The 25,455-nt window shown below is 48.6% G+C and overlaps 1 protein-coding gene across 1 annotated transcript; it reads right to left on the bottom strand.

The window, feature by feature from the left end:
• Positions 1-250: 250 nt before the first annotated feature.
• SDC4 (syndecan 4) lies at positions 251-20,285 on the bottom strand. The gene is made up of 5 exons (XM_062589166.1): positions 20,184-20,285; positions 5,152-5,293; positions 4,189-4,241; positions 3,759-3,942; positions 251-2,807 (listed from the first exon to the last, which is right to left on the bottom strand). The coding sequence occupies exons 1-5, from the start codon at positions 20,244-20,246 to the stop codon at positions 2,656-2,658; spliced, it is 594 nt and encodes a 197-aa protein (XP_062445150.1). The 5' UTR covers positions 20,247-20,285; the 3' UTR covers positions 251-2,655.
• Positions 20,286-25,455: the final 5,170 nt, after the last annotated feature.

Below are 25,455 nucleotides of genomic sequence, written 5' to 3'. Positions count from 1 at the left end.
TTACCTGAAGATCTTCAGTGCTGGGTAGCTCTAGAAACCAGGTGATACTGGTTCTACCAAAGTCATTTGTGCATCAGACACTGAAGACAGCTTGGAAGCAGCTGACAAAGCCCCTTGAGCCACAAGCCACCACCAAGCCAGTCTGCAGCATGCCTTCCCCTTTAGTAAGCCAAAAAGTTACAAAAATATGGGCTCCTTGTTATCCAGGTCCCAAAGGTGATCTCAGATCAGAAAGAGTCAAAAGAGCCAATTTTAGAAAGTACCACTTTATTCAAGCAAAAAAAAAAAATAAATTGGTAACAGTGGAAAATCCCCAAGAGCAATTACACAAGAGAATCTAAACATCCAGAGACACAAACTCCTGCCTTCCTGGTAGTGCTGACCATAGGCAGTAAAAGTTCTCCCAGTCCACAGTGAACTCTAAACATTTTTTTTGTTTGTTTTTTTGATTGTTTTTTAAAAACACTGTCCCAGAGTTTCCAGGAACAAGCTTGTACCAGAACCAAGTAAGGGAGTCAACCCGCAGAAGAGCCTTGGAACAAGTCCTCTCGCACTGATGACCCAGTACATTACTGCCCTGATTTCCCCACTTCACTAGCCTACAACTGACAGCACCAGAATTTTTGTTCTATTGCCTCTAAAAATTTGGTCTCCAAGCCTACAAGCCTCTGTGAGGAGGCTTGAGGAGTTAATGAGATTTTTTTAAAAACAATCTTCACAACCCTCTGGTTTTGTACTGCCTACAAGATCAAATTCAAGATTTCACACCCAGATTATTTCCTAACACACTAGCAGCTGCAACAGGACAATATTTGCACAAAGTCCTTCCTGAAGCAGAGACCTAGGACACGCACGCTATCCTTCTCTCTAGGGAAGCATTTGGGGGAATTGGTCTAACTCTCAACAGAGGTAGGAGCTATTTACAGGACACGTTAGAGGCCCGCTGCAGGAGGTCCGGAGCTAGCAACGTGCGAAAGCTCGGAGCTCCCGCATGGGAGGTACCACCCAGGCAGACTTCCAGCTACAAAAGCCAACCTTCCGCGAGAGGCAGGGACTCAGCACAGTACCCCAGGGGACCCCACAGGTTAGGCATGAGCTGCCAGCACTTGCTTCAAAGGGATAAAGCAACCCCAGAAAGAAGACGGGGATCTGAGCTCCACGGCAAAGGAGTGGGTCTGACACATCGCCTACCGCAGCCTGCTTCCAGGGCCCAGCCGCGAACCCGACCGCACTGCCTCGGGCCCCGGCTGGGGCGCTGGAGACCCCCAGGCCTCGGTGGCCACGAGCCAGGACATAGCTGCCTTCGCTGGCACAAGACCACTTGCACTCTAGACAAGACACTGGACAAACAACAGTCAAACCTCTCACGCACGGTAAGGCTGCTGAAGAATTAACTCCAGCCTTTTCACTCTTAACTGTATTTTCAGTAAAATATATAGCTCTATAGGACTGATTATAATATATTATAGACTAAAAATACTCATCTTTTCCCTACTTCAATCATATTATGAATCCAATTTTGCATACAGATTAATTCTAGGAGTTATTGCTCTGAATTTATAATTAAAATTCACAGAATAAAGCTTAAATAGTTTCCATAGAGACTCATTATATTAGTGTTTTACATAAAAAGAATAAAAGTTACCAAATGAGAAGAGCAGCCATTTCAGAAACTATAAATAATTCTATAAAAAAAGAAAGAAAAAATCAAATCCAAAAATTATGGGAAAACCATAAATATATTTTTCTACAGTAGCTGCTATAGAACTAAAAGAAACCTGTAACACACTGTAGCTAGCACTGCTTCAGTTCAGAATATGAATCATATAAAACATATCTAGAGAAATGCCCAGCCAAAGGAAACACAAAGGGATTGAAAAAATAAATCTGAGGAAATTAAAAAAGTAGATTATTTTTTTATTTCAAAACAATTTCTACAAACTTTTATATAAACATTAGGATATTTTCTTTAGAATTTTGTTATAAAAATCCTACAAACAATCCTAAAAAGGTAAGAGACTGAAGGCAAGGAAGGGGTGTTGTCATAGCCAAACAAAATGGACTGTCCTGATTTCATGGACCAGTGACCCTTGCCCGGGGCCAACAGGAAGAGATAGAAGTCTCCTGGGGAAAATGTTCCCATAGGCCCTTTATAGCATCCAGGGATTTTGAGCCCTAAGGGCCCTATACTCCCTGATAAGGCAACATGATCTGTAGTGTAAGAGATTCATAAATAGTTCACATCAACAGCCTGCTGCAAGACATCTATTAGCAAGGTTTATAAAACAAAAAATCCATCTTTTACAGAGGAAGCCAGCCTGAGTACTGTACACTGGATGCAAACACATGGTGTTTGCTTCCGTACAGTCTTTTGTGCTTATACACCCACTACCAAACTAAGCAGAAAATTTGGCATTATTTTTACGCTAGCTTTAGAAAAAATATACTTTTTTTTTTTTCAGACTCTTTGTATTTCATTGGGCCCTTGATAGCTGAGCAGGATGGAAAGGGTCACGTAGAAAGTTTTTTTTCCCCCCTCAAAGATGCTTTGAAATTCAAACCGAAAAGAACATTTGTTCAGCATGTCTCATCCGAGGGCACACTGTTTCCATACAGTCTGTTTGTCTCTTGATGGGCACAAGGTGCTGTTGAGCTTTAAGCATAGAATTCATTTGTAGGGGCTTTCTTGTAGATTGGTTTCTTCCCGAGATCGTAACTGCCTTCATCCTTTTTCTTCATACGATAGACTAAGAGGAGGATCAGGAAAATGGCGAACAGAAGGCCCACTGCCCCTCCTGCAATGAGGGCTGGGAAAGAGAGCACGGATTAAGTATTAACTCCAGGAAAATGATTTGAACCCTTTGTTAACTAGCTGTGCAGGCACTCTGTGGGGACTCTATGCTTCTATTAAACAGCAATATCTCTGTTAAAGCAAAGAAACAAAAAAAAAAAAAAAACACACACACACACACACAAATAAACCCACACAACTCTTTTCCTCATACTCTGAGATGGCCACAACACTTGGATCAAATTCATCTTTTGCTATGACACCTATACATTGCACTAAATTGGCCTTTTTTTAAAAAAAAAAAGTTGGCTTCAAAATCCACTCTTCCAGTCAATACTCCAGTTGCAAGAATGGCTAAGCATTGGCAGAACAGCTGAGGTTTGCACTATGAACATTAGACCAAGCACTTGCTGAAGCTTGCCTTGGAAAATATCTATCCCAAGTGCTAAGGGGTAGACAGTCGCTTGGTTTTGCTCTACACAGAGCAACTTAGATTCTTATCTTGGACGAGGTGCTCAAACTCACAGGAGTTGCTTGCCAGGAAACAAACAAGGTGCTTGCTCAGAAAAGGCAAGACTTGTGCAGCAGGAAGAAAAATGCCTGTATTTGATTTAAAAGTTCATGATGTCATTGACTTTTGGCTATATAAGACCTCAGCTAAGGTAGGCTAGGTGCAGAGCAGCACAGGAGCTGTCAAAGGACTTGTTTGGCATTTGCTCACGCCAACAACCAGATGGCCAGCTCAAAAACAAACTGATCCTTCAATCCACCAGTTCTAGCAGTGTGCTTCTTCACTATTTAAGGACTGGAAGGCAGAAGTGACCTCGCTACAGGCAGTCACAGAGAAAATGAATCCCACTCCCCTTTTCAAAAAGGAAAACGACCCCCAAAGAGAAGAGTACAAGCCCTTGTGATTTACAGTATTAACTGTTTATCACTAGAGTTCAAGGGCAAGGTGGAGTATTACCTGTAAGCACTTCTGTTCTTTCAAAGATGCTGGTGTTGGCTGTGCTTGCCATGGAGATCTTGTTGGACAGGTTCTCTTCGACAGGTAAGGCTTTGTCTGGAATGATTTCATTGTCCACCATCCTGTTTTTGTTCTCACCTTCTATCTTTCTCTCAGCATCTCCAGGGATATAGTTGTCAACTATCTAAAGAGTAGAGACAAGCCACACCCGTCAGTAAGCAGCACCCAGCCTACCTACGGTTGAAAGTAGGAGGGCGTGCGGGGCAAAGAAAGTTTGCTTAGTGCATTACGAGTACACTGTTCTTGTACACATAGGCAGCGCAAGCTTCACCTCGAAGCCACATCTTGCAGGGAGAAGACTACTCAGAAAGCTTCGGAGACAGGTGAGAGTGGCTATGCACTGTTTATGAAAGGCAAAGGCAATACTTACCACAGGACTATCCATGGTGGTTGGAGACACGGCATCTTCAGAGTCTGTGTAGTCTGCAGAGGGGAAAAACAAAAGGAGACACAATTTCCCTTTAATTACAGGCCATCCTTCCAGAACTCTGATACTTCCGGCAATACCGGCAACTGCAATCAAACTAGGACTCTTGTTCTATCCTGACTATAGTTCCCAGTTATCTATTAGTACTTTCACCACTTAATGACTTCAATTGCACAAGACCATGAGATGTAATTTCAAGACCAACAATTCTTCTGTGGGAGAGATCTTCAGCCATATCCATTCACCCCTGCTGCAGATTATCAAGAGTTGCTCTGCAAAGTAGGTCTGGTATATCATGCTAAGCTAATGCCAGTGGAGGGCAATGCTCTAACCACCCTTCCCTGAAGGTTGGTTTGCTAACTCTGTCAGATCTGCCCAAACATGCCAGGTACTAATTTCAGCACTTCTTTTCCTTTAGAGGATAAATCTTCACATAATGGGGACATGAAGCTGCTGAAACTGGTTTGGGCAGGGAGCTTTGCATATCACAAGAGTTCACTTGAACACCAGCTAGTCCTTTGCCTTATTTCACTTCAGCTACAACACTAACTTTACACCTTTTAAACGGTGCCTCAAGATTATAACTTTTCCAAGTCTCTCAGAAGTAGATCTTTTTTTTTTGGACTTCAACAGGAAAAAAAGATCCAGGCAATGCCTTTCCAATTGCAGTAAGCTGAGCTTGGCTTGACCCCATCTGTCTTCACTGGGAGATTCAGTATCATGGTACAACCACTTTCACTGTTCTCCTCTGCAAGTGCCTAGGATCTACACAGTTTCCTCATCTTCACCTGAAAAACCGTAGTTCCCACTGGAGCTCTGGCTGTGCCTTTAATCGATCATTTGTAACTGCTGGCATTGGAAGTGTTGCACAACATGAACTGAGGGAGAGCCATTTTCCCCCCTTACCTCCAGAACCAGATGCCTCATATTCATCTAACCCATCAGAGGTTAAGTGAGGCTTGAATTCACCAATGTCTTCATCATCTGGCAAGTCTCCAGAGGCAGGATAGTCAAACCATCTGGCATCCATGGTCTCTGTTTCTCTCACCTGAAAATGGGGAGGGAGAAGTGTTAAGTAACAAGCGACTACTCAAGACAGTTTTGCAAGAAGTTAGGAATTTAGACACTGTTCTGAGCGCATCATTTCCATCACAAGAATGCTGAACTTCCTCTCTGCCTAGAGCATTATCTTCATTGGCTTGAAAGTAGCTGAATTCCCCTAAAATTTCTCAGAATAGAAACGGGAGACTGTCTGGGAGGGGAATTTCCTGAGGGCAGCAGATTCAGGCAGTTCCCTTTAACAATCATGGGGTCAGCCTATCACAACAAGACCTTGGTCAGGAGTTTGTAGCAAAAGCATTTGGAAGAGCAATACCTACAGACTGTCATAAAGGCAGATTTGGAAGGACTTGCTATACCCAGAGAATGAGCCTGTCACCTATAGCAGGAAAATCAGTCTATTGCATAGCACTGAAACTTCAGGTCAAGGCAATTTGTTGCTTCCTGAACTGAGCAAAAACCTACCTTATCACCCAAGGGTTAAAAAATGATCTGTCAGTTCAACTGAATTGCAGTGCAATATAGTATGACGTCTAAGAACATTTGCTATCAGTATTGACTTGCCTGAAGGAAGAACTTCCCCTGCTTCACCTCCTAAAAGTCATGTAAACAAGTAAGTCTGTAGCTTGAAAATGAAGTCCATGATACTGGGGTCAGATGCACGATAGCAAAATAGAAGCACAGGAAAGGCACTCTGCCGAGCTTGAAAAGAAGCGAGGCCAGAAGAGCCAGCTGTTTTGCCATGACGGCAGTTTATTTCACCAGAACTCATTTGCACTTGGGCCTTTGACGAGCCAAGGACCAAACCTCCCACCCTTACCAAGATTATGCAACACCCTAGAACTATTTCTCCAAACCCCGTAACCCTGGGGCCAGCCCTCGTGAGGGTACCACAGATCTGAGCTCACAGGTTGCCCAACACAAACCCAGATTCTAGCAGTTCTGGCTGCTTCTAATTCCAGAACCATGAAGTCATCTGCTTGGTAAGGGATTTAACTCCTTCCCTAAGGCCAGACATGCAATGCAGACAGATGGGTCCTACTGCCAGGGGCTCCTTCCAAAATTATTCCAAGCTATCCCCAGAAATGCTTCATCCACCATGGAAGTACTGGGAACACAGACTTTTTTTTCGCCCCTTCTCCATTTCCTGGCCCTTTGATTTAAGTCCTGAAGGTTTATCTACCTATCAAATTGTTCTTAAAGGGGCAAAACAGAACATATACCTTTATTCCACAGCCCTGTTCATTGGAGAGCTCTCAGCTGTGCAAGGCAACTATGAATGTAATTACAATTTTACCAGAAGAACACAAAGAGTTGTAAGGACAATTGAAATCAGGACTGGCCACCTCAGCCCTGATGCCTGCTGCTTTATCAGAGTCTGAAGCGAGAGGGGCGGGCAGCTCCAAGGGCTCAGAGCGGTTCTGCTGCTCGCCTGGTCAGGTGTGGTCTGTTGTACAGCCTAGCAGTGAGAGAGGCTGATGAATTATATCAGTTATCAATCTGCCAGGTGATAGCTAGCAATCAGCCACAAGCTCTGCGTCAGCTTCCTCCTCTCACAGCCCCAGCCCTGTTTCTAGCCTAGACTTCCCTACCTATTAGCATACTGATTTTGCTACAAACAAGTGCTTTGTGGCCAGAGAAAGATACTTCTCCTTATATCCCAGATTTTGCATAAGAAGCAGAGGCTACTGCATGTGCTTTCCATTAATTTATTGGGGCATCTTTGGTTTCCCCAGCAACTGTTGGAGCACAACCAAATGAATAGCCTAGAGGGCGTGAAGCATTGAGGCCAGCTCTCCTCCTAGACCCCATGTCTCCACTCTGCCTGAGCCTGGCACTAGGTGATGGGAAGAGGGTTGGGGAGGAAGAATAGCTGGAAAGAAGCCCCCTCCCAGCCTGGAACTAGGCATTCCTAACATTATGGATCACTGGCTCCAAGGCAAATTCATCTCAAGACCTGTGAAGCCCAGCCAAAACCAAACATGTAATAGAAACTGCTGCCAGAATGCAGCTGCTGTTCCCTTTACTGCTTTTGGCTGTTTCATCAAGGAGCAGGAAGCGACTGACTCCAGTTTGCCACAGGCCAGGCTTCAGTAGCCCTGCTTCTCTGACCTAGGACTCTCCGGGGCCAGGGACCTTGTTTGCAGTAGATCTGTACAGTCAGGCGGCTGTGCCAATGCAGAAAAATGTTGGCAAGAGTGCTGTGCTCAGCCACACCCCTGCACCAGCTCACTCCGTGCTTCATTATGAATCATGGCCAGCTAATACCCTAACGAGAGAGGCTCAAGAAAAGCCACATTTAGGCCACCAAGTGGCTGGACAACAGGTTGGCCTTATCAGATCAGGCCAGGCATGAGCAAAGCCATGGCAGACAGCCACGGTGATTACTCCATACTGTGGAATGCATCAAGTTTGGCTATCAGAAAGCCCTATTTAAATCAGCATAGACAGTGTTTACAAGCCAGGGGACATAACAAGGAAATTACTGACTCACAACTATAAATAAGATCACATGGGAGAGTTCCCTGAACTCACTCATCATTTTCTTGAGCAAGGACAAGGGAGTTCCTAGAAGCCATGGAAGCTTTTTAAACTGTACAGAACATTTTTCTTGTGGGCTGCGAGCCTCATTTCACCAATTCACCCAGCCCCTTCTCCCTGAATCACAGGGAGAAGCTGTTGAGCATCTCAATATTAATCCTTTAGTTTTCTAGATACGATCTTCTATTGAGCAAGTTCTTCCCGGGAGCTGGGGGCAAAGGCAGTGGCGGAGCACTCTGCCCAGGAAGAGTTAACATCGGAGGGCCGGCACCCAAGGGGCAGCTCTGGAGCCGGCACATTCCTTACATACACACCTGCGAGAAGGCACACAGGCAGCTCAGAGACAAAGCAAAGGCTCAGGGCTTGCTAAGCGCCACATAAAAGGCTTCCCAGAGAATTGCTCAGATCTTTCCAAGGGGGAAGATCCACTCTTCCCCACAAGGCAGGTCCCCAGGATCCCTTGAAAGGTGCCATGGAAAGGTGCCCACGCTTCCTCTCAGCTGGCGGGCTGTGGCCACAAGGAAAGAGCCAAGAGGTTGCAGCAGAACATTCAGCTCTTGCCAACTCGTCTTTGGCCACATTCAACTTAACACCTTCGGCGACCGCCTGCTGGACAAGGGCATCAGCGCTGCTCGGAGTCTGTTTTCTACCACCTGTTAGCCCAGGACTGGCGCCAGGCCAGGAACTTGCTGGGAGAGCCGGACTGGATGGCTGTGCAGCCCAACCTTGCCCCAGCAGCTGAAGTCAAGCCTTACTATCAATACACTCCTCTCTAGGAGAGGTCTTTACAGAAATCTGCCATTTCTGCATAAGTCTAGTTCCAGGATTTCTTCCTAACGTTAAGTAGCTTTTATCCACAGTAAGCACCAAGGGGGATTAACCAACATGCTGGGGGACAGAGCAGGAGCTTTTCCTGCCTGCCAGTAGCAAAAAATAAAAGCTCATTCCCTGCCAGACAGCCAGCATGTCAGGCACATGAACGCCAAGCATCATTCCCGGAAAAGCTGAGCACAGAGGTCTCAAGTTTGTACCCAAGATGGGCTGCATTACTGGATGAAGTCATATGTGGCTTGCTCTGCAGTACCTGCACAGAAATCACCCCCCTCCCTCTCCAAGCACGAGCTTGTGGGGTTGCTCGGCTCAATCCCCAGCCTGCCCCTCTACCTTTCACGTTCCTGGGACCTTTCCTTACAGCTTACCACCAGCCTCTTCTCAAAGCAGGGACATTTGCTGTGGCACTAAGCAAGATTTGTTTAACGTGTGAATTCCTCCAGCTGCTGGCCAGTTCTGGGAAGTAGTAAATCCAGGCAGCTCACTGCCTCAGCCCACATACCTTCACAAAAAGATGTTTTGGGGCAGGGACAGAGTTTTTCAGACATAGAATTGGCTTCTAGGGCTTGCCATTGTCTCTGATCAAACACACAGTGTTTGAGTTCATTAAATGCTTCTTTGAAGGCTGAGAGCAAGCAAGCTGCAGAGGGAGTCAGGTGTGCAGGGACTCAGGCATCTGAAGCGCAGGGAGCTCTTTATCTAGTTTACAACTCCGTAATGGAGACCAAGCGCTCGCTTCAGTGTCTCCATTCCCAGCACTGTGTACACAAGTCTGGGAGTAAATAGGAGCAAGGTGAAAGTCAACCTTTCCTAGACAAAAGAGCATGGAGCTGTGCCAAGCTGGGCTGTGGCAGAAGGGGAAGAAGTAGCAGAAGTGCAGGACTGTTAACTCTCCGTAGCCTGCAGGGACAGACAAATGCAAGTCACTCCCGTGGCTTTTGCTGGGTGCTCTGTACTACAAGACAGTTGTACTGATCATTTTTGTTTCACTTCATCCTTCCAGGGTTTAAGAACTGGACCTCAGGCTACCAAATACACCCATGACATGAACCGCAGGTAGTCAGGACTAGGTTTCCAGCCAAGGAGATCACAGATGTCCTGTGTTGAAAGGAGATGACCATACAAGAACAGACACGAGGCAACACACGCTGCTGGAAGTCTGCAGAGAGCTTTTCCCAGTCCCTGAGAATGAGGGGTTTACTGGACACCAGGGCTGATTCAGTGAGTTTGGTGCTCACATGCAGCCATCAGGACCACGCTGGGTACTGGCTTGGGTGCTCATGTGAGCTGTGTTTCAGAATGAACTGTGCCCCAAGCTGGAACAATATTACACAGAGCATCTTTCCCAGAGCTATGGTGTAACAGGCAGGTACCACCTCACATCACTGTACCACCCTTCACATCTAGATGAACCTGAAAAGAAAGGGCTCACGAACAGCGCGGCTCAGCCCCGAAGCGCTCTCATGACGCCGTCCCGTTGGCCCTCTTGCTGCTCACTCTCCCACCTCATGGGCCACGCAGTGCTGAGCTCAACGTGAGGATGCAACGCATGCAGGAGGGCAAACGCTCCTCTTCTGCAGGGCTTTTCAGACAAGCTCCGTGCCCACCTCAGGGCTGGCATTCTGCTGCTGGACCCAAGTGGCCAGAGTACCCAGACGCCAACTCGACTGCTGAACTGGCGCCGGGGGAGTCCCACTGTAATGCCCATGGGGCTGACCAAGCCTTGACATGCCAAACAAACCGCTAGGTATCAGCTATAAGAGAACCAGGTGCTATCACATGCGCTGAGAGAAGTTCAGCTAAGAACAGCAACGCTGTAAACCAGCAGGCCTGGGACAGGGGATTTCCATACTGTTTCTCACTCGGAGCTCTTACAGGAGCACACAAACCAGAAAGGTTTAAAGCTTAGGCAAGGCATGCAAGGAGCACTCACAAGGGAGCAGGAGTGAAGAGCAGGGCTCACCCCCTTTAAGCACCAGCACAGCCAAGACGGCTGTTCAAAGCAAGCAAAGCCCAGGAACCACGTCGCGCTGGAAACAGGGGCTCAGACCCGAGCCAGGCAGCTAAATAAAGCTCATCTCCAAGGGAGGCAGCCAGATAACAGGCAAAGACAGCTCTATCTTCCCATCTTAATAAGCATTAAAAGTAAAGTTATTAGAAGCGACACGAGCTTCCAGCAGAGGAAACTCCTGCCAAGTTAGTAAGGGAAGGGACTATTCTTCCCGTCAGAAACAACCCTGCACTCCCTTCCCTCCACTCCCTCGTGTTCCAGCTCAGAGCAGGGGGGCAAACATCACTTTTGTCCTCAGAGCAAAGCAAATACCATTATTTAAATCCAGGTCGCAGCTAATTCCTTCACACATCAGCCACAGTTAACAAATCCACTTGTGCTAACTCCTTGCGCCCGTGTTTAGAGGGATAACGTTTTACCTTTAGTTCCTGGTCAATCTGTCCCTCATTTGCAGCACGCACGGCCTGCCGTGGCTTGCGTGCCAAAGGAGAGGAGTTAATCAGCTTGCAGGCACACACGTGTGTTTTGCTGCGTGACAGGCTTGCCCGAGGCTTCCAGACACAGGCAAACGCCGCTGCGCCTTTGCCCCGCAACGCCTTTCACAGAGCCCTGCGGCAGGGCAGCAGGCACAACGGTCTTTGAGGGAAGACAGGCAAGGCGGCTTTGCTCAGAGAGCCACCCCACCGGGGCACTCCGGTCATGAGGAGCTGTAAAGACATCCCCCATGTCCAAGGGCTATGGGGAAAAAAAATCAAAAACAGAAGCACAGAGCACGGCCTGCAAGCAGCACCTGGCTGGCAGTGGTAGGCACTGGCACTGCATCGCCAGGACCCCAGGACAAGTCATTGCACATCTGCTGCATTTGTGCCTTATATTAAATATTGAATTGTACTGGTAATACAAGCAAGGGGTCAGGCAGGATTTAATAAGGCAGGATGAGAGGAACATGCAAGCTGGCAAACTGCGCAGCTGGTGAAAGCGTCACTCACTCGAGGTCATTTAAGAGGAGCATCCCCAGAGACCCTGTCCAAGCAGGTATCCGTCTCGTGTGCTCACATTCAGCAGGCCAGGTGCTCACGCACGATGCACATCTGCTCCGCAGGGGCAGGGGCAGCACCACACGGGCGGCACCGACTACGGCGCAGGCTCAGCCGCGGGCGCTCCCCCGCTCGCTCGCTCCCGCTGCGATTCTTTAAGCTCTGCCACAGCAAACGGCTCTCCTGGGGGCTCATGCGGCCGCGGAGCCGTAATCCCCGTGACGATTACACCGTAATCCGGGGCTCCGGAGACTGAGCCGCTGTCCCGGGAGCCTCCCTCGCAGCAGGGATGGATTCTCCCAGGCTCCGCAAGCGCCGGCAAGCTGGCTCCAGGTAGGTTTCCTGGCACTTGGGCGTTACAAAGTCAAACCCCAGTTAGCTTTTAACTCGCGTGCGCTGGCTCACACACGGCCTGTTCTTCAGGCCACACCGTACAGTGGTGCCTTCCAGGCCCTGCTGCAGGAGCAACCAGGAGGAGGACGGATAGACTGCAGAGGAATGAACTCTTGTTTACCTGCTCTCGCCTGACTATCAACCAGGAGCAAAGCCATAAAGATTGAGCCCTCTGCCAGACAGACACATGCTGGGATCTGTTTACGGCAGTGGTGACAAAATAGCTGCTCTAAATCCTCAGTGCCCAACTCCAAAGAGACCCGCAGAGCCACACAGGCGGGAGCGCGAAGGAGATGACTTCTCCCCCCTCCAGGTAGGCTAGCTAGAGCTCAGCGGGCAGTCGCAGACGGCTGTGTGTCAACCACTTGCCCTGAAGCAAACAAAGATAAGAGTTTGGAAGAACACCGAAGGAGGGGAAAGCAGGCTCTCATGTGACTTGAGTAGGAAAACAACTGTAACAGAGCCATTTCCATCCTCTGAAAGGCTCTTGCAGTCCTGGACAGGAATTCGCACCTGGTTCATGAAGAGATTTTTATACTAGTTACAAACCCAAAGTTATTTCATAGCCTTCACTACCTAGGGCTGAATTTAGAGGCTGGACAAATCTGTTCTGCCAGGATGCAACCAAGGTTAAAAAGGGGATTCAGTTTTTAGACTCATGACTCACTCGGAGGTGCCCTATCTCAGCTAAGGGGCTCCCATCATATCCCTGCCTGTGGGATATCAAGGCGCCAGCAAGGCAGTTTTTTTATCCAGGATGATTTCTCATGCTGATACCTCAGGCTTGGGATACTTGTTGTATCATATTTCCCCCTCACTCCAGGAGAGGTCTGCCCTTGCTGCCCTTTCCTAGAATACAGCTACACCCCAATATTTCCCCCGACACACACACTAGCAGAATTTCTACTTGGCAAGAAAGGCATGACACGCATTTTTGGAATCTTTAGTCTCCTTCATGCCAGAGTGTTAGCAAGATTAAGGCAAGCAGACACCAGACTTCAAAGGAAGCTCGACCAGAAGCGCGGTGCCTTTCCTAGCTGGTTCACCATGCAGCTAATCTCAGCTTGTTTGTACAGCCGAGATTCCCAATGCTGCACCTTACAAGTGCTTCCACTCCCACAGTCCATTTTAACCTAATCAGAAGTAGTAGCCCGGAGAGCTAGGCTTAGTCCATGCTCTTAAGTTCTGCCAGCACAGTTACGCCGCTCAGAATTTTGCTCCGTTGGCAAAGCTACGGCAAGACCTGTGGCAGAGAGGAAGCTATCAGTAGGAAAGCACTCAAGATGGAATAGCTGTACCACTCCACTATCAAGCTATACTTACTCGTGTAAGCATTTATCTGAACAAACATTTCAACAGCAGAGTCTTCCTAGTTAGCTACAGCAGCAGAGGCTAAAGTCTTAAAAAACTAAATAGACACATTCCCAACTTGTGCAGAGGTTGTTTTGGCTTAGGTCCAGAAAGCAGACACCAGTCTGTGCTACTCCAGATAGAGCAGCTATATTATAGGAGACTTGTCTGCTCCCAGGAGCTTCTCCTCTCTTTGAGAGCTCTTAACTTCAGACGCCGATTTCTTCCCCCCAGAGAAGGGGGTAGGCAACTGGCAGCAGTTTTCCAGCTTTCCCTGTCCACTTTACTCCTTCCTTGGCTCTGGAAATCCTGCACTTAGCTGGCCAAGCAAGTCATTTAGTAACCAACACACACAGTACCAGCTCCTCATACTCAGTCTCAGAAAATTTAGAATTAGCGCCAAGAACAGCCCTCACATAAACAGTCTCCTGCAAAATCCTGGCTCCAGAGTCTGCTCCGGTGTACACTGTGGATTTGCAATAAATATTTATCTCAGTGAGGAACACAGTCTTCCAGGCAAAAGCTTGACATTGGTAAGAGCTACACTTCCAGCCAGAGAAGCAAGGGGGGAGACAGCTAGCAACTGCCGTGTTTTTAAGGGAGACGCCAGCCCCGAGGCGAAGCCGCCGAGCCCTTCCCAGCACCGCCCGGGCCAGGATCGTCCCTCCACCGGAGCGAGCCCAGCTCCGCTCCAGGTCAGCGCCGCGGCAGCTGCCTTGCCGGGTGCCCTCCTTCCAGCCACGCTCCCCTCCGAGGGGGCACCTCGCCTTCAGGAGCGCTCAAAATCTTGAGCGGGCGTCGGGACTTCTGGCCAGCTGCGGCATCCGGGCCACTTCACTGCAGGTCCGCGGCAGGCACTTGCGCAGTGCTGTAACGAATGCATGTTAACACGTCTTTTTATTGCTATCGTTTTACTGTAACGGCAGTAAAGGGCAGGAGGCAGGGTTAGCCTCCCAGCACGGTAAACAAGGCAAGGCCACGGCGCTTTGTCTTCAGGGGTTTTTACAGAACGCAGTTAGCATGGTTTTAGCTATACTGCGGTCAAGACACCTTTTCCCCTTCAGCAGTTAAGACAGAGCCTGAAAAACATCAGAAGACAGAAATCCTTCCCAAGGAAGGCTCTGTTTTCATCAAGCAAATGCAGTTTGTTTAAGCAAGAAGAAACCTTGTTTTTGCTACATGAGACTGGCTGTTTGGGTAACAGTATTACGGGCCGAGCAGTCTCCTTCCCAGCCGAAGGTGCGTCTCACCCAGACTTTAATTAGCTGCTTTGATTTTTTTAGTTATACCAATAATTTGTCTAACAAGAGACGCTCAGTGCTTTATAAGCAGAGCCTCAGCCTCAAAGGGTAAATACGACAAGAGGCGGTACTCTGCGTTTCCAGCAAAAATAAGACTTTTACAAGAAGTGCCAGCCAGCCTTTAGAAATTGAGAGGGACACAGCTATTTTTTGTGTGCTTCCCCCTCCTACGCTGACATTTTGTCTAGATTCAGGACTAAGTCTTTAACCTCATCCTTGAGACTTTCCATTAGTTTGGCTTGCTTTGAGTGTTCTCAGTCATTTTAGATAATACTGCTTCTCCCCCCCCCCCAAACCTCATGCAATTCATTTCCAGCTGTATCAGCCTGGAAAACACAGCAAACGTAGTGGCTAAAGCAAGTTAGTTGCTGCTCCAGACAAGGCCATTTTCTGATCTATTTTTGCCAACACTAACTCAGCTATTGGTAGCAATAAGATGCCAGAGGCCAGTAGTTTTTTACCCACCAAATCTTACAGCCCCCGTCCAAGACAGATTAGACAAGAGGCAGCAGTTAAGATATTTGGCTCCACCGAGGACAGCACAGATTGCTTGCCAAGCAGCACCAACTCTGCATTCACCCCGTTTCTTCCCCTTTATGAACAGGGTCAAGGAAGTCTGAATCACTGCTTTGAGTAAGGGGGCAGAGGCGCTTACTCAGATGGTGACAACTCCTACGGAAGTGCAGGGATCTGCTGAGCCGCACAGTTGCCAGAAACCCTGAGTCAGAGCACAACTGGGAAGAATCGGAGCTGACGGCGATGCACTGGAGACCTGAGGTGGGGCAGCAACCACCACCAGACAGCTGTTCAGCAGGACGCGGGCACCCGCTCGGGGGCAAAGAAAACTAGAAGGCTGAACTAGTCCAAGAGCGCAGCCTTAACCGTTCATTAATATAGGACCTTTCATAGCCTCTCGGTGCAGTAGCTTGTTGCAAGGTGAACTCTTTTAAGTAGGCTGCCCAGTCTATTCAGAGCCACCAAGCCTAGTCTCATCACAACAGTCTCATTCTAGTGCAAATCATTTGAATCCTTGATCTAAAGGGTTTGCATTCCACCACGGCTGGAACAAACAGCCACACATGCTCCAACAGCAGCCCAGAGGTCAGGCATACACATGGCTTGTCCACACCACTTTTGTGGTGCTTTAACTGCATTAGCTTCAAGTTTGAGGCTGCAAAAGCAGCACAACCCTTCTGTTGTCTGGGCATAAAGGAACAAGCTGCACTGCGTGGAGAGGGGAAGTGTGCAGCTGTAAGGATCTGGGAGCAGTCTGGAGAGGATAAACGTTAGCTCAAGAGCAAAGAAGTGTTTTGAAGGATGCCGCATTTTGTCTAGGAGAAGCGATAGCTGGGGAATGCTGAGGCATGAGTGAGCCACAATAACTTAAACAAGTAGTCTTATGAGTCAGCTTCAGAAAAGTCACTTATTCTGCAGGCATTATAATCACAGTACCATGCTTCCTTTATTGGTAAAGTCATTATCCAGATACCAAACTAAAAAAGAGTCCAGATGGTGTTTTTGGAGACGGCAAAGCCCAGCAATTCTCCCATTTGAGGGAGAACAACTTAACACACAAAAATATGACACAACCTATTGAGAGGTTACAGCCAGCCAAGTGGATTCTCAGAGTATTTGCCAGTAACAGGAGTCTGAGGGGAGGGAAAAATAAATGCAAGAACTGTGCTGAAGTTTACACCCCAAGCAGCCAGCCAGATCCCTCCTCTCTACTGACACTGTGAAAGTCAAGTTAGCTGCCCTCAGCTTTGTGGTGGAAGTAGGACCCAGACCTATCAAGAAGGCAGTCAACCACTACAGAATACTGGGGCAAGGTCACAGTAGGCTCCACTTCAGGCTTCTGGAGAGGAGCAGTGAATGATCTCCCCACCCCACCAATCAGATAGCCCAAGGCAGCAGTAAAGCCATTAACACAGGTTGGAGAGGAGCAGGAAAAAAGGTATACAGAGAAAGAGGTGGTGGTGGGGAGGGAGGGACAGGACACACTTTTCCACAGTTGTTGGGCTGGATACAGGTCTTTGCAGGACCTTGACGTGCCAGGACCTTGGGAAACAGACACAACAGCAAGAGAGGCAGAAAAGAGCATGGTCATGCTGGAAGAACAAATTTTTAACTGCCTAGAGTAAACAAATCCGGTATCAAGCGTCTGAAAAATATCGAGCTTAGCCCTGATTTCACTTCTACATGAACCATTCAGTGAGCTCTGAGCCACGAGAAAGTGCTCTCCAGGGCGGGAGCTGAGCAGCGGCGCAGGCTCCCTGGCAGTGCCTGAAGCATGGCCCGTGGGGCGACCTCTTCACCAGTGGGGATACTTCCCTCTCCAGCGTGCCAGAAGTGCTGGGCTGCACCTCTGAACTCCCACCCCGCGGGCAGCACATGCAGTTCAACCCTTTACAAGGAGCTAGCCAGGCTACTTCTTTCCACACATCACAGGGGTTTCACCCCAATTGCCAGCTCTAGACTGGGCTATCAAGCCACAGGCTCCTTCCCTCTGTTTTAGGGCTAAGCAACATTGCCTTAGACTTTGTAACAGCTTGTTTTTCTGTGTTTTTAGGGAGGCCCAAGCAAAAGCTAGGATTTGTTCTACATGTTCAGCTGCCCCGTGGGCTTGCCAAGTCAAAACGTAAAATAAAGTAAAACATGCAGATAGCAGTGTCTTGATTTGATTGGGAGGGACAGATGAGAAACTGGGCAAAGAGCAGAAAGAACAGGCCTCGGGGATCAATGGCAGCAGGACAAGCCAAACCGGTTTTAACATTAATAATGCTGCACTACTTTCCAAACACAGCTATCATCAACAAGACACCAGCTTTGCCATTCAGGAGGCCGCCAAGCACAACTGCTTTAAACCAACAAACACAGAGGCCACAAACAGCACTAAGCCTCCCCCCTCGCCCTGATCAATCCTCGGCCAGCACCTTTGGGGTGGATTTCTGCTCGTCTGCACTGCTGGAGATGCAAAGGGTGATACAATGCTGCATGGAGACTTTCTGTGCTTGCTTTGAGGCACAAAAGCAGGACTGCTGTATGAAACCCGCAGTGCCCGTGCCCATTACAACACTGCCAAGATCCTGCAGAGTTCAGGCCAGCACAGCCCCACGGCAGCTGAGACTAACACCAGCAGCAGCCTAAGCCAGGTGCAGGCAGACAGATCTGTGCTGCATGGAAATTCCCCTTGCTTACCTCCTGCGCTGCCAGAGGCGAACTAGATGCTGCAAGCACAGGGGTAGCTTGAAGATGCTACTCTGCCCATGCAAGGCAAAAGCAGTAGCACACCTCAGGCACCACAGGCACCAAATCCTCCCTGAACCCCACTGGTCCCATGTTTTAGCTGAACTGGTGGCTTTCAGCTCTTCCCCATCTGCTGGCCCCTAAAGCACCTTTCATAGGCACCACGTACTAGCACAGTGCAGGCAGACGGGAGCCCCCTCGCCACACAGCCTTCGCCTCCTGAAGTTCTCTGTCCCAGGACCGCAGGCTTCACCTTTAACATCCTCCACCACTCTGCGTAAGATGATGTTCTCACACCAAGTTACTACGCTGTTGTAACACAACCCACCCACAGGCTAAGCACAAACGTCACACTTCGACACTTCAGTAACATTCCCCACCCTCTTACACATCGAAGATTGCTTCATGTGGAGAAATCCCATCTACTCCAGAACGGCACACAAGGGGGAATGGAGCCAAGGCATTTTTGTTTGTACAGGCTTGGGGAAACATTTGAGCACAGAATCACTCTCAAAAGCCACGCTCTTACATAAGCGCAAGAAATACAATCCCCCTCCTGTTAAGGAACAGCTACCTGTCTTCACCCTTCCCACACGCAAGAACTAAGAGCCACAAGCTGTGCAGCCCTGCACGTTTTGGTGGTGCTATTAAAAAAATAAAAGGGGGGGGGGGGAGGAGGAGCACCAGCCAAGCTCTCCCAAATACCGTGTCTTCCTCACTCTCCTCCTCAACAGCCTGTAACCCAAACAATTTGTTTGCATAAGGCTTTTCGGGAGTTCAGTATTACAGCACAAGCATACAGTCCATCTCACTTAGCTTAGCTGGTACTGACACAGACACCATATGAGCTCTATACAAGGATTTACAGACTACATCTGTTCAAAATTTGTCGTCTTTGCAGAAATCTGATGCTTGCAGGCCATTCAACTCCCCAGGGACACCAAGTTGCATTTCATACCAAACATGGTCAATGCAACTTCCAGATGCCTTCTGCCCCAAAGGTTTGCCCTGCTAGCACGGGCCAGCTCTTGAATGAGCCATTCACATGCTGATCGGCAGGGATAAAAACACTAGATTAGAGTGAGGTGGATTTGGCCTGGTTGGTCTTAATAGAGGGTAACTAACTGCCCATCACAACAGATGCTCTCTGTGGAAGAATTTTCCACTACATGACCAGCAACCCCCCCCCAAGCCAGGGTCCTTATCAGAGCGGAGCAACAGCGCTGCGCAACAGAAACCGAGCAGCAGAGCGTAAGCTCTTCTGATCTGCCATCCCAGCCTTCAGCCCAGAGCGAAGCAGTGTGGATGATTAAACCTAGCTCCAAGATGCTCTGATCTCTTGCAATTATCTTAATCTCAGCAGCCCTTTGAGAGGAATCTGACGCAGCTGCGCTCGCAGCGAGACGGGCGCACACAGACGTAAGACGGCAGAATCCTGCAACCTCAGCTCCACCAGCAAGGCCTCCACGCGTGCCCAGCTTGAAGCAGCCAGACCCTTTCACTTCATTATCGTTAAGAGATTCTTAAACCCTTGAGGGTAACACATCATTTTTCACTCCTGTTTGAAAGTGAGGAAGGTTTAATACACTTAAAGATACAAGGTATCAGCTCAGTGAAGCTTGGATAAGACTGTGAAGTGTATCCAGAAGCTGAAACACACTACATGTATCCAACCCGTCACAAATTCACCATAAAAGCGGGATTAAAGGACTTAATTCTGTAAGCAGCAGTTGGAGATCAGAGCTGTAATGGAGAACAGTTCCCTTCCAGCCTCTTCCCATGTATGCTGCACTCGGTAGAGCGAACCGAGAGGAGGCTTCCAGGGCGCAAGGGGCGGAAAGGGCATGCGGGGAGCGGCACGAGGCACGGCGGGCGGCTCGGTACCGGCCAAGGGCCCGCGGCAGGACTGCCCTCCCCGGCACCTGGGAGAGGCAGCAGCGTGAAAGCCCCGAAGGAGGCAGAAGAACCAGAAGCGCCAACGGGAACTTCCCCGCTGCCCGTTCTGCGCGCCCTCCCCAGGGAAGGGGCTGGAGCCCCAAGCGCCTGGGCGCCGAGGGGCGCGCAGCGAGCGCGGAGGAGCCGCGCTCAGGGGGCGAAGCCGCGGCGCAGCCGCCGGAGCTCGGGGCCCCCCCGGGCCGGGCCGGGCCGGGCCCGGCGCTCGGTACTCACCGACTCGGCGGCGGCGGCGGCCAGGAGGAGGCCGAGCAGGAGGGCGGCGCGGGGCAGCGGCATGGCTGCGCTGGCGGAGCGGAGCGGGGCACGGCGCGGCGCGGCACGGCATGGCGCGGCGCCGCCGCCCCGGCCCTTATAGCGGCGGCGCGGCCCGCGGGGGCGGAGCGCCGCCGCCCGCCCCGCCGGGGAAGCCCGCGGCCCCCGCCCGGCCGGACACCGCCGGTCGCCGCGGCACCGGCCCTTGGCACGGCTTCCTGGAAGCCCGGCAGCCTGAAGAAGGCGCGACTACCGCAGAGGACCTCAGGCACGCTGCCTGCAGGTCTTTATTTTATTTTATTTTATTTTATTTTATTATTTTATTAAGTTTCAGCGTGGCTGGTAAAACCTTTGTGCGGGTCCTGCTGTGAGCCTGCTTCCCACGGCTTTCCCCCCACTTAGTAGCCAATGTTGCAACCCTCACTAATTTACCGGGGGAAAGGGGAAAGGAGGAAAGGTAAAGGGAAGAGGGGGGCGGAAAAGGGAAAGCGAAACGGAAAGGGGGGGGCACAGGCAGAGGGAAGGGGGGAGAAGGGAGAGGGAAGCCTGTCATATCCGTTTTCACTGCATTCCCCAAGTGACAGTCGGTTTTATATTTACATAAAACTCGAGATGGTTTTCTGTTTGACTCTCGGGCTGTCACCACTGTGGTTATCAAGCGGGGAATTACGTCACCCAGTTCTTGTACGAGACGAAAACCCAAACTGCTCTGTTTTCTCCGTAAGTGGCAAGTGCAAAAAACACACACCGAGATAAAGAACAGGAAAGAAAGCCAACAGCACAATTCAGCTCTTTCAGCGTCTCTCACTAACAACTTTGCCTGATTATGAGAATTTGTTTCTGTTTATTGAAAGCATCCATTTCTGCCCCCTCAACTCTCACCATGTTACTTTGCATTTGGGCTCTCCTTTGTAGAGAATCAATAATTTCCTTCATGGGGATGCGAGGCACAGACTAGAAAGCACTAAGCACCTTGATCCTGTCCTCCAGTTACGGGTGCAAACCATGCTAGAGCTGCTTCTCAGCCCACTCCAGCCCTACAAAGCTATCCCAAGAGACCTTGTAGCATCCCTTGTCCCCTCCTCAACATGATGACCCTCAAAGTGTGAAAATCCCTAAGGTGAAGTGGCCTTCCCCACTGCCTGCTCCTTTAGGAAGAAATGGGTACAGGGGGTGTGAGCTGAAGTTGAGAGGTCTCCTCAGTGTTTGCTAGAACCGTGCCCATGGTCCTACACAGGACTCTGCTGCATGCCAGGAAATTCTCCTGGCAGCACCATGGAGCTGGCTGGCTTCATACAGACTAACAGGGAACACTGCTCCAAATTAAAAAAAAAAAAAAAAAAAAGCCTGAAGACAGCATACATTATGGGTAGGAACCTGGAGGATATCAGGGTGGAGGCTGTGATGGAGTCTCCTGTGGTACTTGAACCTCTGTGCTCTGGACAGTGATGTATTACTAAACCGCTAGTTCACCTCAGCACCCAAGTTGACCGAGGCCCCAAGGCAGAGATCTGTGTTGTGGGCTGGATTACTACCCTTCCTTATTACCTTTGCTTCACCACACAAGGAGTAACTGATAAAAAGCCACTTCTTTTGTGGCCCAGGAGCTCAACTCTAGTGAGTCTCCAGCTGTGGACACCCAGTAGAGGTGGGCAGCAGAAGGAGAGGAAGAAGAGCACATGGGCTGGGTTGAATCGGCAAAGGCTGGACCACTCCATGGTGGCATCTACCAGATAGGAGACAGCCTCAGCGGCACAAGGAGCCTGAAAGCAGAAGCATTTTGCTCCTGCCTGACCTGCACTGCCCACACAAACATGGGCTGTTTGAGTGACAAGGTCCTGAGTCAGGCAACACTACACCCACAAACTACATCCCAGCCTGGGCCGTTACCACCCCATAATGACACGTGTAGTTCCTCCAACAAGTAGCATACAGGCACCCTCAAGCAAAGACCCTCTAACAAGCACCTATATTTGACTGTGCACATGGCCATGACCCCTCTTTATTCCTTCCCAGTAAAGCAGCCACCATAGCTCTCAAAGACACTTTGATACCTTCAAAACGGGGCTGCCTGTATTGTGGCTACAAATACTGGTAACTTTGCCTGTTAACTTCCTCTTGAAGCAAGCACAATAAAGAGTTCTCCTCCTGGTTGAGATATTCCCCAAAACACACCCTTCCACCAAAAAAATCCCTCTGTAAGGCACAGGACACCAGCTTCGCTCTTACAGAAAGTCCACGAGAACTTCTGATCACAGTCAGCATCCCCGCTTTGACAGAATGGCTGGTTTGCCTACTTGACCCAGAGACCACAGTCCCATAGTAGTCAGACCTGGAGGCACAACCCTTCCAACAAACCAATAGAAATCTTTGGCTTCTGCTTAGCTGGAAACAGAAAATTAAATTCAACCCTAATGTATTTTCCAACCTTGAGAACAAATTTACATACTAATGACATTTTCAAAATGCATTCTGTAGATCCACTTCCCTGCCACACACACACAAACTTTCTGTGACAGTATCTCAAGAGAAACCATATGAGAGGAAACGTAGCCACAAAGATTGTAACTTGCTTCTACAAACCCATGACATAAAGTAGCTTGCTTCATTTTGCCCTTCGATTGTCCCCTATCAAAATGCTGACATTCTGCTCTGGAACAATGCAGAAAAACCACCGGTACATGACACTCTCCGAGAGCAACAGGACACTTCATCCCAGAGACAATGAATGTGCAATTGAAATGTATTTTACTGAAACTTTACCAGAAATAAGGCAAGTGGGAGAAAAAGCTGCATTTTGAGCCTCAAATTTGTTCTGAGCTGTGAACTCTCGCATTTTAGGTGTACCAATTCCCTTCTCCATTTAAAATTAGTTGGCAGAGAAATAAAAAAGTTAAAATGGGCTAGCCACCATTGTTCCTAAGTCCCAACCCTATGTTCAATACTGAACAGCTAACTAACTCCTACATCAAAAATAAACTTCTTCTAATTTCCACATACGTAACACAAACATGCTGCAAGAAGAATGGAGTGTACAAGGACTTCATTTGGGGCATGAGGAGAATCACATCTTTATATGACTGTAAAGAAATGTCTGGGTTATCCTGAGAAGGCCATGCACAGAGCCCTTTTAGACTATTCTAGATCATAACTACTATTTATTGGCCAGGAAATGAATTTTTTCAGCCAAGCTCAGCACAGTTCCTACAGCCAGACTTGAAATAAGCTCAGAACAGGATTTGCTAGAATTAAGAAACCTTAATTAGATTTTCAAAAAAATCTCAACTCCCAAAGTCCATTCAGCCCACTGAGCTCTTTGGAAAAACACATCCGCGTACTGCATGGGTACAGAAACCACAGTGAAAATCTTATCCCACATTTTGAACTCCTTAACACTGAGATATTCTGAAAATGTATAATCTCATCCTTGCTTTCCCTTTAGCCAAGATCACCTTAGCACAAACCCTACCTGTCTGGCAGGGGGGAGATGAATCCCAGCAAAGGTCAGTTCAGCTAGCAACGTCCTTTGTACATCAACTAGTAAAATATGGATCACATAAATAAATAGCTTCCTGTTTAGGCAATGATTCCTCAGAAGGAAAAACAATGCTTTCCTATATAGCTATTTCTTATGGAAAGAATCCCTGGCTAAATAGGGCATTCTTATCCCATCCCCTGATAAAGAAGTAACCGTGATGTCTGCATGTGATCTGGGTACATTCTCGGGGCATCTGATATGTCCTGGGCATATTGCCATTTCTTCTCCCACCTGCTGCTCTTCATGACATGCAGGTGTCATGCACAAAACACAAAATCGTCAGCTGGTTAGAAAAAGAACCTTCTAATCAGAAGCCAGAAGAACAAAATTGAGTGCTGCCTTCAAAGCGTAATCTTTGTGTTTTGATATCCTTTTCTCCTTTAAGGCATCTTCCCTCTATAGCTACCTCTGTCTTTTATCTGAACTAAGAGGAAGAAAAGGAGAATTTAAATTCACTGTTTATTTCCCTCTCCAAAAATGTTTCCTTTCCAGATCCATTTTAAACACCTCCTAAGAGGGTGGCCCACACAGAGGAGGGGTGTGAGGCTGGGCTCCCCTTGGTGAGAAAATCCTCTCTTTGAGGACAAGGAGACAGCCCCCTAAAAAGTGGCAGCTCTGGAGTGGAGGAAGAGCTGAATTAAGCACACAAAGAAACACGAACATGTAACATGCCATCACTAAGTCTGCCAGGAAATGAGCTCACACTTGTGAACTAGGCTGCAGCTGACTCCCAGGACGCTGCTCACAAACGTCTTTGCACCACATCTCTTCACTATGTCAATACTGTTACATTCCCAGAATGGGGCAAGAGGCAGCTGGAACTCATACATGTCTGATGTGACTGCTGCCAGGCTGATTCCTTCAATTATGGGGCAGCAACCAAGCAGGGAGGAGTCTCAAATTTGGAAGGAATTCAAGTCAGCACCACCAAAAACACCAGCTGGTATTTTGTGATCCCATGGTGATTGGATACATCAGAAATACTGGTGCTGAAAACTCTGGCTATGGAAGGATACCCACCAGTTAGGCCAGCAATCCTAATCATAGAATCATTAGGTTGGAAGGGACCTCTGGAGATCATCTAGTCCAACCCTCAGCATAGCCCCATATTGGGATTGAACCCCACGACTTTGGCATTAGCAGCACCACGCTCTAACCAACTGAGCTAAACCTGCCCCCTCAAAAGAGACTTCTGTTGCACTAGCTCAGAGTTTCAGTTTGCTGTGATCAAATAACCTAAACTTTGCTGGGAAGAGAAGTCTGTTCTACAAAGGTTCAAAAGGCAACATGAAAGTGAAAATTAATTATCTAAGTGGTGGCTCGCATACCTCTGAGAGGTGAGCACAGCAGATCTCAGGAAAGGCAACCAATTTCTACCAGCAGTTAAAGAGGAAGTATTGAGTCTCAGAATTTATGCTCAGCAATATGCAGGCAGCAGACTACCTTGATAGGACCTGGGATTTTCCCCATGTTCATTTTTACACTCACCAAGCTTGATAAACTCCTTCCGAGATAAATTCTCTGAAGACTTGAGTCAAAACTCACAGTTTTGGCTCACTTCCAGTGGGCAGTCCCTGCCTTGCACAATATTTTCTAGGAGCAAAGAGGTCTGGGAATAGGGAGGAAAACATGCTGAACATGCACCAGCACAGTGACATTCATAGAACAAGGAAGCAAAGACTAGCAGCAAAGTTG

This window comes from Rhea pennata, chromosome 16 (assembly GCF_028389875.1).
Source record: "Rhea pennata isolate bPtePen1 chromosome 16, bPtePen1.pri, whole genome shotgun sequence".
Lineage (NCBI taxonomy): Eukaryota > Metazoa > Chordata > Aves > Rheiformes > Rheidae > Rhea > Rhea pennata.
Note: the sequence above shows the minus strand (reverse complement) of the source record. Positions and strands in the feature narration are given on the sequence as shown.

Excerpts from the sequence above, each read along its gene's own strand:
- SDC4 (XM_062589166.1), bottom strand. The coding sequence starts at position 20,246 with ATGCCGCTGCCCCGCGCCGCCCTCCTGCTCGGCCTCCTCCTGGCCGCC. Across the intron at positions 5,294-20,183 it reads CCGCCGCCGCCGCCGAGTCG|GTGAGAGAAACAGAGACCAT; the intron begins GTGAGTACCGAG and ends CCCCATTTTCAG. Across the intron at positions 2,808-3,758 it reads AAGAACAGAAGTGCTTACAG|CCCTCATTGCAGGAGGGGCA; the intron begins GTAATACTCCAC and ends TCTCTTTCCCAG.